This window comes from Camellia sinensis, chromosome 5 (assembly GCF_055761805.1).
Source record: "Camellia sinensis isolate YWXY chromosome 5, ASM5576180v1, whole genome shotgun sequence".
NCBI lineage: Eukaryota > Viridiplantae > Streptophyta > Magnoliopsida > Ericales > Theaceae > Camellia > Camellia sinensis.
The window spans coordinates 153,215,590-153,233,117 of NC_138965.1; the positions used below are offsets into that span (position 1 = coordinate 153,215,590).

At 33.2% G+C, this 17,528-nt stretch overlaps 1 protein-coding gene and 1 long non-coding RNA gene across 3 annotated transcripts; both read right to left on the minus strand.

The window, feature by feature from the left end:
• Nucleotides 1–393: 393 nt before the first annotated feature.
• On the minus strand, nt 394–3,558 carry LOC145790245 (uncharacterized). Of its 2 annotated transcripts, none has more exons than XR_014328922.1 (4): nt 3,363–3,558; nt 2,887–3,120; nt 2,264–2,396; nt 394–1,213 (listed from the first exon to the last, which is right to left on the minus strand). It is a non-coding gene; the product is annotated as an uncharacterized LOC145790245 (long non-coding RNA). The 2 variants fall into 2 exon arrangements; XR_014328923.1 differs by lacking the exon at nt 394–1,213 and adding an exon at nt 1,569–2,154.
• Nucleotides 3,559–14,639: 11,081 nt separating this feature from the next.
• LOC145791793 (uncharacterized) lies at nt 14,640–16,754 on the minus strand. Its single transcript, XM_082872233.1, has 2 exons — nt 15,665–16,754; nt 14,640–15,565 (listed from the first exon to the last, which is right to left on the minus strand). The coding sequence occupies exons 1-2, from the start codon at nt 16,752–16,754 to the stop codon at nt 14,640–14,642; spliced, it is 2,016 nt and encodes a 671-aa protein (XP_082728359.1).
• Nucleotides 16,755–17,528: the final 774 nt, after the last annotated feature.

Sequence of the window (17,528 nt, forward strand, 5' to 3'; positions counted from 1 at the left end):
TCCATCAACCATCCTTAAAATATATTATACTAAAAGATTCAAGTCCTCAAAAAAATATAAATATAAATAAAAGAAAAAAGAAAAGAAAAGAAATTAAAAAAAAAAAGCGCAACTTAATCTTAGTTTGGCTCCCAAACATCACTTGCTCAATCATATAAACTATTCCTTCAACAAAACCTGCAAAAACATGTACACGTGACTTGAAAATTTAATGCAGTTTAACTTGAAATAATAAAAATAAAACTATTCCAAAAGAAATTGTCAAGAGAAAAAAAGTTCATTCTCTAAATTCCTCTGAGCTGGTTGCTTGCAACTTTTAAGCGATACAATAATTATTACAGTCCCAATTTTGAACATTTTGGCAATGCATGAGTAGTACTAGTGCAATTAAAATAATGTGTATATTTTGTTTACAAACAAAAAATAAGCTGGATTCCTGCTTATAGACAAAGCAAGTAATCTGAATGACAATAATTTGAAAAAATATTTGCATAATAAGTTATAGCTCCAATGGCTACTATCATAATAAGTTATATTCCATGTCACCAGACTCGACAAGAAAAAAATAAAATATAAAATAAAAAGGAGACACAACCCTCTTTTCTTGGTAGTTTACAAGATTTTCACTTATTTCATAAAAGTTTACAAGGTTTTCACTTATTCCTTTAGAGCATAGCACAAAAGCTACCAAAATCACTCTTTTTTGCTACCTTTTTCCACTGCACAGAAGAACTACCATCTCTATTTTTTTTAGTTTGCTAGCTTACAGGCACACACAACCCTCTTTTCTCATGTTTTCTACAAAGAGGTCCCTGTATATATTAAAATTACCCACTACAGGACATACATACACTAACAATTTCTAAACAAAAGATTATTATAAAAAATTAATAATAGTAATTAGTTGTGGCTCATGTAATTATTGGTTAGATTATTATAAAATTATCTCATTTCCTATACACCAATAATGGGCAAGTGATACAAAAGGTTATCAAAGTAGAGAAATTCTATACCTCACATCTTTAGTATTCTTTTATTAGCAGAAATGAAAAATAACCTGATATGTAGATTGGAATTTTAAATTGAAGCATGTCTTCACACCTTGCACCATTCAAAGTCAAGACCTTTGGCAGATGAAAAAGCTACCCTAGAAAATGAATAGCTGTCCACAATGAGGGTGGTTCCACTTCTCAACTTAGACTCCATTAATGATCTGCAAATACATTGTAGATGATCATGTACAATACAGCCTTCACATTTAAAATATTTGCTTGTGCGAACGTCTAAAGTACCAATCGTTAACAGATTACATAGTAGAACATTTGGGGATTATAAATCCAACATTCTAATAACTTTACTATTAGATGGATTTGTTAATATGAAAGAAAAAAAATGGGACCATTAGATAAACAAGTGCATAATAACTAAATGATTTCAAAAGTTACAACATCATATTACGTAGGAGGCAGAGCCCTTTTGCCCTGCAAATTTGAAAAAGTTCTGTAGACAGCTCCTGCAAAAGGCTTCACTAGTTGGCGATGCTCACAGAATCACTAATATGACTCAAAACAGGTACTTGAGAATCTACTAAAAGTGAAACACGTAGCTCAAAAACCGTGTCAATATATTAGTATTAGATTTTGAAAAATGATTGGTCACAATATAAATAGTATAAGGTAAACCTGTGGAAAGATATGATCAACCAAATGGATGTATCCGAACACGTCACATCTGCAGATCAAACTAAGCCATAATCAGTGCCACATGACAACAATGTTTTGGATGACATCTGCAAGACTGTTGCTTGCAGTTTTTCTTGACTAGAGCAAAAGTCACAAAATAAAATTTAATCTGTCCCCAAATCCAAACCTTTTTTCAGCAAAATGACAACATAATGTTTAACACTAATGTTGGAGTTGAGCATAAAGAAACATTTAGCACTTCATACACAGCTATTTATTAATTTTAAGCTACTTTCATATGTAGAACAATACAAATGACTGATAAATTGATGATTACCTACAAATGCAAAAAAACAAAAATTAATTCCCATCCAAAAAATGCAAAAAATGAGAGGATCAGCTGAACTGACATGAGATCCCAAATAGCCATTTACAATTCATGATTCACAGCTCCACCGCAACGTATTATCCTCTTGGGAGTCCAATTAAAACACCAAGGCAAGGCAGTGTTAAATACTAGAAGAGAAAACAAACAAACCAACAGTAGAGTTGAACAGAAAACCAAAAAAATAGTCCCTTACATGCTGAAAAAGCTGACTGATAACACTCTGAAAATGCTCTTGCACCATTGGGGGGTGTCCTCATCCATGTCCTTGCGCATAGGCATAGTCATAGGCTGGGAAGTATGGACAAGAAGGGATTTGCAAATCATCCCTAAACAACAACTAAATTCAAAACTATTCAAACTGAAAGAAAGAAAGAAAGAATAAATAAAATAAGATTAAGAAGAAGAAGAATAAAAAAGGTCAAAGTCGTGAATTGTATAAATCTTACCTAACGAACCAAATTTTAGGCTCCCAAAACTCACCGGAGTAGGTGGCCTTATTGTTAGAAATTTATTACACGGATCAATTTTATTATCCTTTTCTAGGTTATCAATTTTTTCTTACTTGTCCATGATGGCTTCACAGTCCATATTTAAATTAGGAATAGTTGCCATTTTCAATGCATATTTTGTACTAATTGTTTTGACCTCTGTATTAGAGTAAAGTTTTTGCAGAGTTATGCATATCAATTAGCGAATTCATTCATTGTTCTTAGATGTAAGTAATATATACAAAATGTCTTTGATATCAGTTAGACATCAATTGAACAATAAAAATCAAAAGGATGAAAAGACAATTGGTGTTCTGTGTAAACGTACCTCAGCAGAATAAGCTTGGAATATGGGTAGAAAACGTTTCCGGCAATAGTCATTGAATATAAGAGTGAGAACTGGAAGAGAAACACAAAAGGTGGATGCCAGGGGAATTTTCTTCAGCCCAAATATTCCAATGGCAATAGTTTGCGTCAATATTAGGGAAAATATTGTTGGACTATGTACTACTGGCCAAAATGTTCCACCAGTCTTAAACTTGGGTGCATAAACATTCAATAGCTGCACAAGAAATATGCCAAAAAAATTCAAATTGCCAACCACGCAAGCCAACACATGGGCAACACTTGAAAATTCAGAATGGCTATCCACTAGGTAGAGAAATTGAATATTATTTTGTTTACTGAAGAATTTCTAATATTCTTTTGATTACAAGCGAGTTTTCTCAATTGAATAGAGAAATTGTAGCAAATACAAAGAGAAAATGATAAAACTTAAAAAATTGGTAAGTGTTAGTTACTCACAGTTGGGTATGCTTGAGCTCAATCTTGAGTTTTTGTTAAACTCTCTCCATTAGACCTTTAGATTATGTCGTAAGTAGTGGACTGAACCCCATCATCATGTCATGTCCCTCAGCAACTGTTTGATCGAGCGAGAAATCCAAAGTGTGGGATCATGTAAAAGATAGAGACTCTTAACTGGGCAAAGACACAAAAAATAGTCAACACACATAAATATGTACATGGATGGGTATAAATAATTGGTACATTTCTTGTTACATAACTCTTCTCTGCCCTACCAATGATAATAAAAAATATAAATAATAAAAAAAAAGCAATGCTATATGACAAATCAATGAATACATCTGCCAACTCCAACTCTCAATCTCAAACATCCATAAAAGAATCAAGGGATTCCAAACCACCACCAAGAAGTTCCAACCACCCTGCTTCAGGCAAAAAAAAAAAAATCTCATGTAGCCCAAACATAGTTGTTAAATTGTGATCTGCATGGAAGGATAGTACAATCCTCTGATCCAAAAAATTAAAATTGATCTGGATCGCATTAAAAACCGTAGCAGAGGTAGGATCATATCATGACTGTTAGGATCGTAGGATCGAGTCATAGAATCGTACAACTGTAATCTTGAAACTTATAAATTTCCCTGGTCTTTCCAATTTGTTACATCTTCTAGCTCAAATAAGAATTACAAATAAACCTCAAAACTAAGTAAAGGTCGTGAATCAATCAACACATTTTGGTTTAAGTTCATATTTTACAACAAAATCCCACATAGTTAAGAAAAACAGCAAGGGCTAAGTTTAAACCGGGTAGCATTTAGTTTTGAATTTAAGAAGAGAACAAAATGCATTACCTTGTGCCTTGTCAAATGTAAAACTAGAGAAATTACACCACCACAAATTATTTTCCTAAGATTAAATACTTCATTATAATTGCAAACATTGCAATGAAAAGTCTAAAGAGCAAAAATACTTCTAAAAAGAAGCAATGTCCATTATATCAATGCTTGCTTTCCCCCTTTTGTCATGTATCAGCACCTGTTAAGCTAAACAACTAACTCAATCTTAACAAGTAGCAATTTTCTTTTCGATGGCTACTCCAAAACTTAGATAATTACTATGACAGAACTATATGTAAGGCAATAATCAAGACAAATAGAAACACTCAAGTGAATAAAAAAATTAACGACAAAATCTAAACACAATCTAAAGGAATTCAATTGCAATCCACAACAACAACTATAGGTATATCATTGAAATTAATCAAAGGTCCACAATTCTATATATATATATATATCACCATTGACCTATATATGTAGCAATTTTTCTATATGTTGAAAAAGGTATTGATGCTCAGAAATCACAATAAAAATTATCAAGAATTGAAATATAAATATGGCCTCAATGAATAACAATTGAAATATAAGAAGTAGATAGAAAGAGTAAACACAATGATCGAAGAGAAGAAGAGAGTGCGAACAGAGCGGTTCTATGCTAGAAATTGAAACTAAATGAAATGAAATCGTGAAAAACAGAAATCGCAAAGAACAAAATTCCAAATGATATTGAAGGCATCGATCATAAGAAGAAATCGCAAAGAGCATAAATTGAAGAACAGAAATCGAGAAGGGCAGATGAATGAATCGATCCAAACCCTAGCAAATGTATATACAGAGAGTATGCGAGAGAGATCAAGAGATATTGATAGATCGAGAGAGAGAGAGAGAGAGATTCATACCGTTGTTCTTCAGACGACGATGGGTGAGCGAGAGAAAGAGAACAATGTCAAGAGTTTGAGCGAGCCTGTGCCAGACTAGGGCAAATATAAATAAAAGAAAATAGGGAAAATAAACAACTTGAAAAATGTTGTCATAAGTATATTTTTTGCTACGATTAAATAGACGGTCGCAAAAAAATAGACGCAAAAAACCATTTTCTAGTAGTGTTTTTACAAAAAAATAAAAAATCATATAAAAATAATTATTTTTTATTTTCTTTACCAAACTAATTTCTGAAATCTTTTAGAATTTTTTTTTTTTTTGTAAACTCAGACAAACAAATTAAATCAGATACCTTGATACAGGTTCATTGATTTTTTAATCAAAAGAAAAGACAAAAAAAAAAAAGTTGACATTGAAAGATGAATTTATTCTTTTTGTAATTTTTTTTTTTATTTCTAAGTTTTGATAGATCCATACGAATTTGTTTTTTTGATAGTTTTGTAATAACTTATTCACGTGAGGCTTTTGATATCAATAATACATTTTGATAACTTAATTTGGTAATCACTTATTTATGTAAGGCTTTTCTTTTCTTTTTTTTTCTTCTTTTTGGCTATGTATGTAGATTTTATTAATAATCACTTAATTAGATTCATATGAATTTGTTCTCTTTCTATGTATTTTTTTTTTCGTTTTAAGTAAAAAGAATCCCCACATTAAGGTAGGCTGCTACGTAGATAGTTGGTAAATTTTTGAGTAAATTAGGAAGGCTCCCTAAACTTATTATTATATTTGAAAAAGTTTTAAAATACAAGAATTGAATATCTGATTTTAAGATCAATTTTTGTATAGTTATAGAAAATGATATAATTATAATGAAATAAAGCATCCATTTAATTGATATTTAATTACGTAAATATTATTGTCATATCATCTTAGTGATAAATTTTATATAAAAATTTTGCATAAATCGATAATTAAATTGAGTAACATAATCGATTTGCTCCTAAAGTCAAAGTTCAACATCTTGAATCGATGCCCAAGGACCAAGGTTAGGCCAACCCTTACAAAAACAAAAATTAAAAAGGAAAAATGAAAAAGAAAAAGGAACAGAGAGAGAGAGAGAGAGAATGGATCGAATTGGATGCCAGCAAATTCAGGAACAAAAAAAGTTGTTAAACATATAAGAAATCTAACAAACAAACTAAAAACATTTTGCAATATTAAATTGTCAAACTAGCATATTACAATTAGATTTTGACATATTTTAATATATTTTTTTCAATTGGTAAGAGATTAATTATAAATATAAGAATAATTATAATCTAATAATGCATGTCTACAATCTTAACAATCACCACAAAGAATAGCTCATAACAGATAGAAATAAACAACAACACAATACAACTCTCACAATGAAATAAAAATAATCAAATGTTACAATAGTCAAAATACTAAAATTTAGCAATGCTGATCCAATGTAAAAGAATATTGTCTCTGTTATTTTTTTTTTTTATAATAAAAATCAAATACAAACAGCGTTTGTAGTCTCCATCAAAAGAGAGATAGAGAGGAAAATTTTGATAATCTATCAAACTTTGTGTCAAATTGGTATAGGAGATCAACTCTAATTGTAAAATCATAAGATTTCTTAAAATTATTTTTCAACTAGACATCTCAAAAATTCTTTTCTAATGATTTGCCTTTCTAAAATAAAGCCAAATCTAATTAGGGCATTTCTGCCCCCATCAACAAAACTAAATTATGATTGCAAGAAACTTTTTTTTATTTTTTTCTTAGTTTGGATTACAAGAGACTTTTTGGAAAGTAATTTCTGTGGCCAAACATTTTTATGAGTATTAGTTGTATCAAAGTATCAGATTAACCATTAGAATGGTATTGGTGAAATTGATGGCGTTTTGGAAACTTCATAAAAAGGTAGCTTTTTAGCTTTTTAATTTTTTTAGTCAAAAAAATACAAAAAAAGTTAACTTTTTTAACTAAAAAAGTCACAAAAAATTAAAAAAAATTAAAAAAATCAACTTTTAATTAACTTCTCAAATAATATTCAATATTAAAATATCATGTCCATTGAAATATGCACGAACAATTGGCATAGTCAAAATAAATAAATAACTTTTAAGAATGCCAAGCCACCGTGTGTCTTATTTGTGGGTAGAGGACAGTTGCTTTAGAAGTTTTGTAGTGATAGTTTCTTAGTTGGCATCTTGTCATATGTCAACTCGTGTTATACAACGTTAAAAGGTTTTTACTTGTCCATAATTGATGTATCAACTAATTAAGTCACTTAAATTAATGTGCAAAGCTCACAAAGAAAAAGTTTAAAAAAAACGACAATGCTACGTAGCTCAAATTTTGTGGCTCAAAAGTGGCTCAAATGGCCAAAACGACGTCGTTTTGAGTGCAGAATAACATAAAAATGGCCAAAACGACGTCGTTTTGGCCATTTGAGCCACTTTTGAGCCACAAAATTTGAGCTACGAGACATTTTCCTAAAAAAAAATAGGAAAATGAATTGTGGCCCTAAAAACAGTGGCCCTAATGGCCCTAATTTCCTTTTTTGGATAAGTTTGTTTTTTTTTCTTTTTTTTTTTTTGCCTTGTTTTTTTTTTTTTGCCTTATATGGAAATTTAGGGGCATTCGGGCCCCTAAATTTCGAGCTACCAACCAAATCCGAAAAAAATATAGTAATTTGTGTACTTGAGATTTATTTAAGTGTGAAGCCTATCATACCACCATATAAGAATTGAATTTAGGTCACGTATCACTTTTTCGGATAAGCTTCTAGACAATTTTTTTAGGTGATTAGCTTTTCTAAAAGAATTTAATTTTTGTAAAATTTAATAAAATAAAATCTCATTTTAATGTCAAAAGTTTCAAAATTCTTTAACCACTACTATCGATATCAAACACATTTTAAACCTTAGATTTTTTTATTTATTATTATTTTTTTTGTGTGTTTGTTATGTATAAAGTATCTTGAATTAGCTTGTGCACACTATTTTAAATCCCTACAATCCGAACAAAACTCATAATCTTCTTATAATATACCCATTTTTGAGAATACAAATCATAAATTTCCCTCTTTATAGTGTTTGAACTTCTTATCAAATAAACAAAGGCATTTGGCCTAATAGTTGTATAGCACCCTTTGTAGTGTGTGATCTTAGGTTTAACTCTTCTGGAGAGGAGTTTGATATCTTTTGTGGTGGTTGATTTATTTCTTTTCCATTATAAGGGTTGTATATGATTAGTAGTGATTATTGGACTTGGCTTGATGGGCATGGTGGATTGGTTGTTAGACAATTAGTGATTGTTATTGAACTTGGCTTGGTGGACATTGCGAATTGATTGTTAGATTTTGTTAACTTTTTAATTATTATAGACTAATAGTCTGTTTATTTAATAATATAAATAATTAAATATTTCTCATAATGTAATTACTTTCCTATCTGTTGAAAAATAAAAAATAAAAATAAAAACGTCTTAGCAAATGGGCTTAAGCATGTGAAGAACCCACCCAAATGTGATCCAAATGTGCCTGCCAATGGCCGAATGTGAATACAAAAAAGGGAGACTGACCCAAAGGTCCAAGCCCAACATATCATACCCCATTTAGACCCAAAACAAATTTAATACTCCATTAAGTCCTCAAATTAACAATAAGACGAAAATACCCACAATATATCATCCAATTTACACGCGCGCAACCATCTCCCACGTCCCCATCATCTCAGTCCGATCACTACACTGTCACGTCTCCGCCGCTCGAAATCGACTCCTCAGTCCTCCATCTCTCTTCCGTTCAACTCCATCCCCTCTGAAACCCTAACCCTAACCAGAAAACGTAACCGTTCATCTTCATCACCCACAATCATCTCAGTCTGATCAGTACACTGTTACATCTCCGCCGCTCGAAATCGCATTCTCAATCCTCCATCTCTCCTCCGTTCGACTCCATTCTCTCTGAAACCCTACCCTAACCACAAAACCAAACCGTTCAACTTCAACACAACACCAAGCCGTTCATATTCTCCAATCGGCGACTCTCAACAACACGAAGAACCATCACCACTCTGAAGAGATTTCATAGTTCCTGACTTCCGATTCACAAAAATGGGGAAAAAAAGTAACATCTCTCTTCACCTATTCATTATTTTTCATTCACATTTGTACATCATTCTTTAATATTTCTTATATACACATTTTACATACTTCCAAATGTATAAACCCTCTTTTAATATATATATATAGTCCCCTGTTTTTCAACATTCTAAACACTATTTTTGCACATAAATCCCTGTTTTTACACATTCAACACCTTATTCTTATTCTTGTTGTTCAATATTGGCTTCTCTTATTCTTATTTTTGAATTTTTAATCTTCTTGTTGTTATTGTTGCTTTTTACAAAATACAATGGGTTGTTCCTATTGTTCATACTGTTTCCTTATAAAAACTGCAACATCATAGTGTTTCATTTCATCACTATACAAGCAACATATCTAAATTTATTGAAAATGCAAATGAAACTGCAAAATTACACAGTTTAACCACTACTCAAAACAAATACCTAACTTATTATAAAGTGCAAATCAAACTGTCAAATTATACAGTTTCGTAACTCTTACCAACAAAATACATATAACTTCATATTAAACTGCATATAAAACTTCAAAATTATACAGTTTTGTCACTATATTACTCATACCCTGTTGTCACTTTCATTTTTTCAGAAATAGCTGTTGGAAGATATTGGAAGAAACAAACCCGTATGCCCACAAATCCAATCAGGGATTTAACCATCTCCCCTTTTGAAAGTCCCTCTCCTGTATCCACTCAAATGCCACCACCATCTCCCCATCCACAAAAAACCAAACCACCACACCCAAAAACAACCAAACCCAACAGACCCCACCAAAAAACCCACAAAACAACCACACCACCTACAAGAAAAAGCCCAAGAACTACACCACAGACCCTACCCACCCAACAAACACCAACCACACCTCCAATCACAACAAAAACAAACAAAAGAAAGCCAACAAAAAACCAAGAAGCTCCTCCAACCAAAAAAAGAAAGCTCCAAGAAAGCCAATCAACTCCCAAAACAAAAACCAAGGCATCAAAAGAAAAAAAAGCAGCAGTCCCTGCAAAGAGAGTCCAACAATTTAATTATCGTTCCAACATCGGAACGGTAATCAAACTGTTGAAGGGGGTCAAATTCACAAAAGCCCAACAGACAGAGCTGCAAAAAACCCCTTTTTGGCCCCTTATAAATGCTCTCTCCTCAACACAACTGAAGGCCTCTTGGTGCAGATGCTACAATTCCATTGTAGCAGAAATGACAACACTCTACAACAAAAGAAAAAGATCATTTGTACTTGGCAAAAAGGAAATGAAACTCAGAACCAGTGATGTCAAGCTCATTTTGGTATCGACTGTGGAGAAGACAGCATCACCACCAAATCCTATGCAAGACCAAAGGATTTTGAGCTTCCATTTTACAAACGAAGATGCAAATCAGTCAAGAGATTGGATGGCAAGTCTTTGACCAAAATGTTTCAACAAACAAAAAAAGGAAAATCAACCAATGATTGTCAAGATCTTGCAAGGGTAATCACCCTTTACTTGTGCTTGAAACTTCTCATGCCCACAACAGGCCATACACTCAGTTGGAGTTTCCTCAACTATGTTGACAATCTCAACAACATCAAGAAGTACAATTGGGTTGAGGCAATAAAAGACACACTGATGAATTCAATGGCAAATGCAAACAACAACCCAAGGCATGTCACTGGATGCGTCATGTTACTTTTGGTAAACACATTACTCAACTACTTCCCACAAAAATATCAGACATCCACCTATTTCTAACTATCTAACATATTTCAACTTTTTTTTTTTTTTTTTTTTTTTTTTTTTTTTTTTTTTTTTTTTACAGTACTGGTATTGTGAGCACAGTAAACTCCTCCGACCATCCAACAAAGAAGGCTTCCCAAGGTTTATGAAATGGAACCTTGGCAAAATGTACTCCAAGTGGAAACACATCAGCCTCGCTCACTTTGAAAAGGTATTCAAACTCTTCTATACTATTCTAGCACAAATCTATTCAACACTCCTTTCATATTCATTGTAGTACAAATCATATTATGAAACTGTGAAAATTTTCAGTTTCAAAGCACACACTTCTTTAACATCACTCATGTTATGAAATTGTAACATTTTTCAGTTTCAAAAAATATATTTCGAAACTTAACCCACATTACTCACAGTACAACTCATCTTATGAAACTGACCAAATTTACAGTATTACTGATATATGCCACATTGTTCCAATGTAGGTTAACCAAAGTGCTTTAACCCCAACTGAACAAGAAATACAGTTATTGCATATCAATCAAAGCACATCAACAGACTCTTCAACAAAGAAACAAGACCACAAAAAGGACAATAAGCAAAAAAAGAAAACAAAAGCAACAAAAAAAAGAACACTTCTAGACAGTGATGAGGACGACTTTCTCGAAGAAGAACATCATTCAGAATCAGAATCACAATCAGAACAAGAAGCACAACAAAAAAAAAAAAGAAAAGAAAGCAAAAACCACAAGAAGAACCACAAAGTGATGAACAAGAAGAAAAGAGTGATGATGAAAAAAATCAAGTGACTGATGAAGAAAAAACTGATGAAGAAGAAACTGAAGAAGAAGAAGAAACTGAAACTGAAGAAGAAACTGAAGAAGAAGAAGAAGAAGAAGAAGAAGAAGAAGAAGAAGAAGAACACCTTGATAAAGAAGAAGACCAACAACAAGAACAAGAAGAACAACAAACAAACCAACACGAAGAAGTCAATGAACAAGAATTGACAAACCAACAAGAAGAACTGCAAGAGAAATCTGACATACTTCATGCACAAGGTAAACTATTGTCTAATACTAAAGCATACTGCAAAATTTCATTAAACTAACCAAAACACAATCCAACATTTTTATAGGTCATGACTAACCACAAACACCAACCAAAGAGGACGACAAGGACAAGCTCATATCAGCCCTGAGAGCACAAATGCAAGAAATGGAACAAAAATTCATGGCTGAATTGCGTAAAAAAGACGATCAATTGAAGGAAATGTCCACCAAAAAAACTGGTAGTCCCCAACAAAGATCCATGGTCAAGAGAATCAAACAAAAATCAAGAAAACAAGCACATGACCCAGATTTTGAATCCCAACCAATGACCAAACCCAAAGAAGATGCAACAAACAAGACACAAACTGCTGCTGATGTACCCAAACCAACACAGGGTACCAATGAAGAAAAAGAGAAGAAGAATGACAACAAAAAAGAGGGTGCTCATGAAGCAAAACAACAGCAGAAAGAAAAGATGCAAGAACATATTGGCCAAGAGAAACCAGTTGCTGCTGAAACAAACCCAAAAGAGCATGCCAATCAAAAGAAGACAAATCTTCAAGTATTGGAAAGTGATGATGATTTCCAGGAAGAATCAATCCCAAACAAGCCACTCACCATTTCATGCCGCAAAACAAACAAGGTTTGGCATAGCCTATCCAAAAAAGACCAAGACCAAATTCAACTCATCAACAACACACAATCAACTGCTTTTATCTGGTCTGGCAGCGAAGATGAAAACTGCGTATACTTTTCAGATATATGCAGATTGACCAACAGGGAACCCTTATATGGGAATGTAGGTCTCCAACTGCACAATTTTACAGTTTCTGTACATATTCAATAACCTATTCCACAAACCTAACACATTCTCATATATAACATGTTTCAGGTCATTGATGCCTTCTCAGAAAAGCAATTGGCACTCCAACCAACCATTGAAGAATTTGAGAAAAACGATCTAGTCTTTGCAAGCAATCCATACGCAGGAAGATCTTACGTTTTCTCAACACTTATCAATGTAAGCAAAACTTAACATACCTTACAACTGCAAAATTTTCTACTTTATCAACATGTATTACTACATAGTTTTATGACATATTTCAAACATATATATGACTTACAGACTCCACTACAAAACCAAGATCAAGCACTGAGAGAAAAACTGATGGACAACCATTTTCCAGAAGCAATGAAAAACAGATATATCCATTTCCCAATCAACCACGACAACCATTGGACAATTGTGGTCTTTGACAATGCTGATGGAATATGGAGACACTATGACTCTTTGAGACCAGCAAAAGATTGCCACAACAATCACTTTGAAATTGCAAAGCAAATTGTAAGTTAAAATAAAATTTCATACTTAGTTCCATTCCTTTACAAACATCTCAACTCATCACTATAACTAACAAAAACACCCACTAACTATTTTGTAGCAACAACATCAACTGAGATGGAATAAAGCATTACTCAGCAAACAGGGAAACATGTTTTCATCTCAAGAGTGCGAGACAGAAATTGCATCAATTGAGGAATGCCCACAACAAACCCCACACTCGTAAGATACAAAATCCATAAACTAATCTTCCAATATGCTAATTTTTGCAGTTTCACCTAACTAATTAACTTCATCTCAAACATTGCAGGAATGATTGTGCAATTGCCGTCTGCAATGTTATCAACCAATATCTCAACTGGCAACCTGTGCAGAAAAAACTTCGTCCAACTGAGTGGGTCAAATTTCGAGCACAAATCATCAATCAATTCCTCAATGATGAGAACCGATCTTGGAAACTCGAGCACTACCAAATGTTGACAAAACATACCAAACCATAGAAACAATGAACAAACTTCTTAACAATACAAATATTCAAGGGAACATATCTTTGAACCTTTTTTTTTTATTTTTTTTTTTATTTTTCTTTTTTAACATGTGACAAGTACTTTATATACTTTTGGGAATGATCTTTTTCTGGTTATCATGGTTATGGTGAAAATGATTGATGTTGTTGTTGCTCTTATTATTATTATTATTATTATTATTATTGTGGTTCTTCTTCTGATTGTTTGTCTACCTGTTTGTGGTTGCATATATTTTCATACAGTAAAGGTTGATTCTAATAATTCTTCAAACTGCAAAATTTTTCTGTTTCATCAGCTTGTTTCTAATAATTTTTAAAACTGCAAAATTATGCGGTTTCATCAGGTTGTTTCTAATAATTCTTAAAACTGCAAAATTATACAGTTTTATCGCTATGAAATATGAACTGCGTTTCCATATTATACTGTTTCAATAAGAAATTTTCAACAACCTTCTCTGCATTCCATAAAAATAAAAAACAAAACCAGACTATTAGAAAACAACTTCAATAAGTAAAAAACACATCAACAAACAAAAAACAATTCAACCAACTTTATTCATTACTTCCATAATACCAAGTATCACATTTTTTATTATCATAATTCCTCAAATTCAAATACAAATCCAAAAGAATAGATTGTGGCCTCAAATAGCAGCCTTGCACGTCTTCTTATTGTGATTCCCATATTTCAAGCACCTCCCACACTTGATTTGCTTCACATTCTCACCCCTTGAAGGTATCCTCTTCTTCTTGTTCCGCCCGGGCTACTTCTTCGTTATAGGAGGTTTGATAACCGAACTACTGGCACCATCAAAGTCAAATCTCTCACTTGAAGGCACTGGATAAACAGATTCCTTGTATGACTCTCTAAAACAATCTACATGAAAAAAAGGATCAATGAAACCATACACATCTCTACCACTACTACGCAAAGCATGCACAGCATGACAACAAGAAAAACCATTCAATTGCCATTCATGGCAAGAACAAGTTTGTCTACCAATATCAACATAAAAAGAAATAGAAGAATGAACCTCAAGCACAGTATCACTAGCAACAATTACATCCCAAGACTTAGCTAGCTCCAAAGAGTCCACCAACTTCTTTTCCATAACTGGACACAATTTCGTAGTCCATCTTCTAGATTCAGCTCTTCTATCCGACAATTGAGTCATGATTTGAACCCTAATTATATCAACCATACAAGTAATAGGCAACTCACGGGCCCCACCAATCCAATTATTGTAAGACTCGGCAGCATTAGATGACATCTCACCATATCGTTTCCCTCTAAAAAATGCATTGGCCCACTTATCATTTTGCAAACCATCCAACATACTATCAACTCTACAATTCCCAGCAATACGCCTCAATTTCTCCATATAATGTTGGAAAGAAGCAACCATTGGCGCATAAGCACATTTAACTAATATCTTCATCAAACACAGCTTATAGTTAGTACGAAGTCCCACCAATTTGTCAATCAAATTTCTCTTCAAATGATTCAAGCAATAAGCATGATGTGCATTGGGGAAAACCACTGAAAGAGCGTCTAGCAATCCATGTTGACGGTCCGACACAAAAGTCAATCTCCGGCCTGAACCAACAGCCTTCAACAACTGACTTAAGAACCACATCCAATTATCTTGATTTTCAGCGTCAACAATCGCAAAAGCCAAAGGAAACAAACCTGCAAACAAAACCACATGAAACTGCAAAAATTAGCAGACTCACAATACAATAACACACTGACAAACTAAACCAATACTAACTGCAAATAAATACATACCTTGATTACCATCCTTTGATGTTGCTGCAAGCAAATGCCCCTTGTAACACCCCTTCAAAAATGTACCATCAACAAACAACAACGGACGACAAAATTGAAAGCCATACAAACATCCATGAAATGCCACAAACAACCTCCGAAAACACCCACTACTTTCATCCACATCTAATTCAAACACACTTCCCGGATTCGTTCTCATAGCCGTCTCAAGGTACCATCGAAGCTGGTCAAAAGAAGTTGCAAAATCACCAAACAACCCACCTCTTGCCTTATCAACTCCTAACCATGCAACCCGATAAGAAACATCTATACCATATTGCTTCTTCAACTTTTTTTTAACTTCAATAGGACGAGTCAACGGATTATCACTAATATCATTTTGCACAATATCAGACACAAGTCTAGAACCAACCATTTTGCTACAAGATCTACGAGCAACAACCCCACAAGTATTATCCAACTTCATTATAAAAAAAATACCAGAATCCATCAACACCCTTCCATGCACAAACCATTTACAACCCGTAGACGACTTCATCATACATTCAGCGGTTACTCTTGTTGCATCATTCTTCAAATAATTCACTGCAAAACCACACTGAACTGCATACTTAGCCAATGCAATGCGGAACCCCGACACTCCACCTTCAAATTCTTGACCAACACTATGTATAATCCCCTTCCAACTAGCAGACAACAAAACTCTCTCTGGTTCTGGATAAAAACTACGCAACAAACCACCAACATCATCACAATCATTCCCAAAAGAACTCTCACAAGTTACAGAATCAATCCTACAAGAATTACTATCATCAACCTCCACAACTTTCTTATCCCCCACAATAACATCAACAACATGACAACCACTACTACCTACCATTGACAGCATATTCCCCAAATCATCATCACATTCAACAATACAATTAGAATATCCAGGAACAGAGAAAAACAAACAAAAGTTACCAAAACTCAACTCCTTGAACTTCGCACATATTTTCTTAACAACTTCATCATAACTACATCCGTCACTAATCTTAATAGCAGCACAACAATTATTGTATTTGCACATTAACATGAAACACCGCTCCATACTACAAAATCAGAAACCAACAAACAATTGTTCACAGATTCCAAACTGCAAAATTATGCAGTTAGAACATATCAATAACAACAGTGCACAATTTACAATTCCAAAACTGCAAAATTATACACTTACAACATATCAGTATCAAAACACCAGAATTCACAATTCCAAAATACAACTTCAAAACACATTACACTATACGACAAACAAAATCAACAAAATCAAAATCAAACAAACAAAATTCGCCAAACACAAACCACATATCACGCAAATTTGCTTATATATATATATACATACATATATATCGACAAATACAAACCACATACACACACAGACATATATATATATATATATATATACATATATATGTATATCTATGTATCGACAGATACATACATACACATACATATATCTATCACCAGAGAGAGAGAGAGAGAGAGAGAGAGAGACAACGTACGAAGATATCGCCTGTACACAGAGATTCAAATCGCACAACCAGATCCACCTCACAGTACAATGAGATCGACCACACAGCACAATGAGATCGCCACAACGAAGAGAAATCGAGATCGCGGAGACGAAGATTTGATTTCCTTTTTTTCAACGAAGCAAAAATTTGATTTCTCACGTACATATAGATCTCAAAACAAAGGGTAACACAGTCATTTAAAAATACGAAAATAAAAAACGGGACCTCTGGGTATAAAACTAAAAAAACTGTGGACCTATTAAACTATTAAAAATAAATTGGGATTAGAAGGAAAATAGATCCCCTACATA

Excerpts from the sequence above, each read along its gene's own strand:
- LOC145791793 (XM_082872233.1), bottom strand. The coding sequence starts at position 16,754 with ATGGAGCGGTGTTTCATGTTAATGTGCAAATACAATAATTGTTGTGCT. Across the intron at positions 15,566-15,664 it reads ATCAAAGGATGGTAATCAAG|GTTTGTTTCCTTTGGCTTTT; the intron begins GTATGTATTTAT and ends TTTTGTTTGCAG.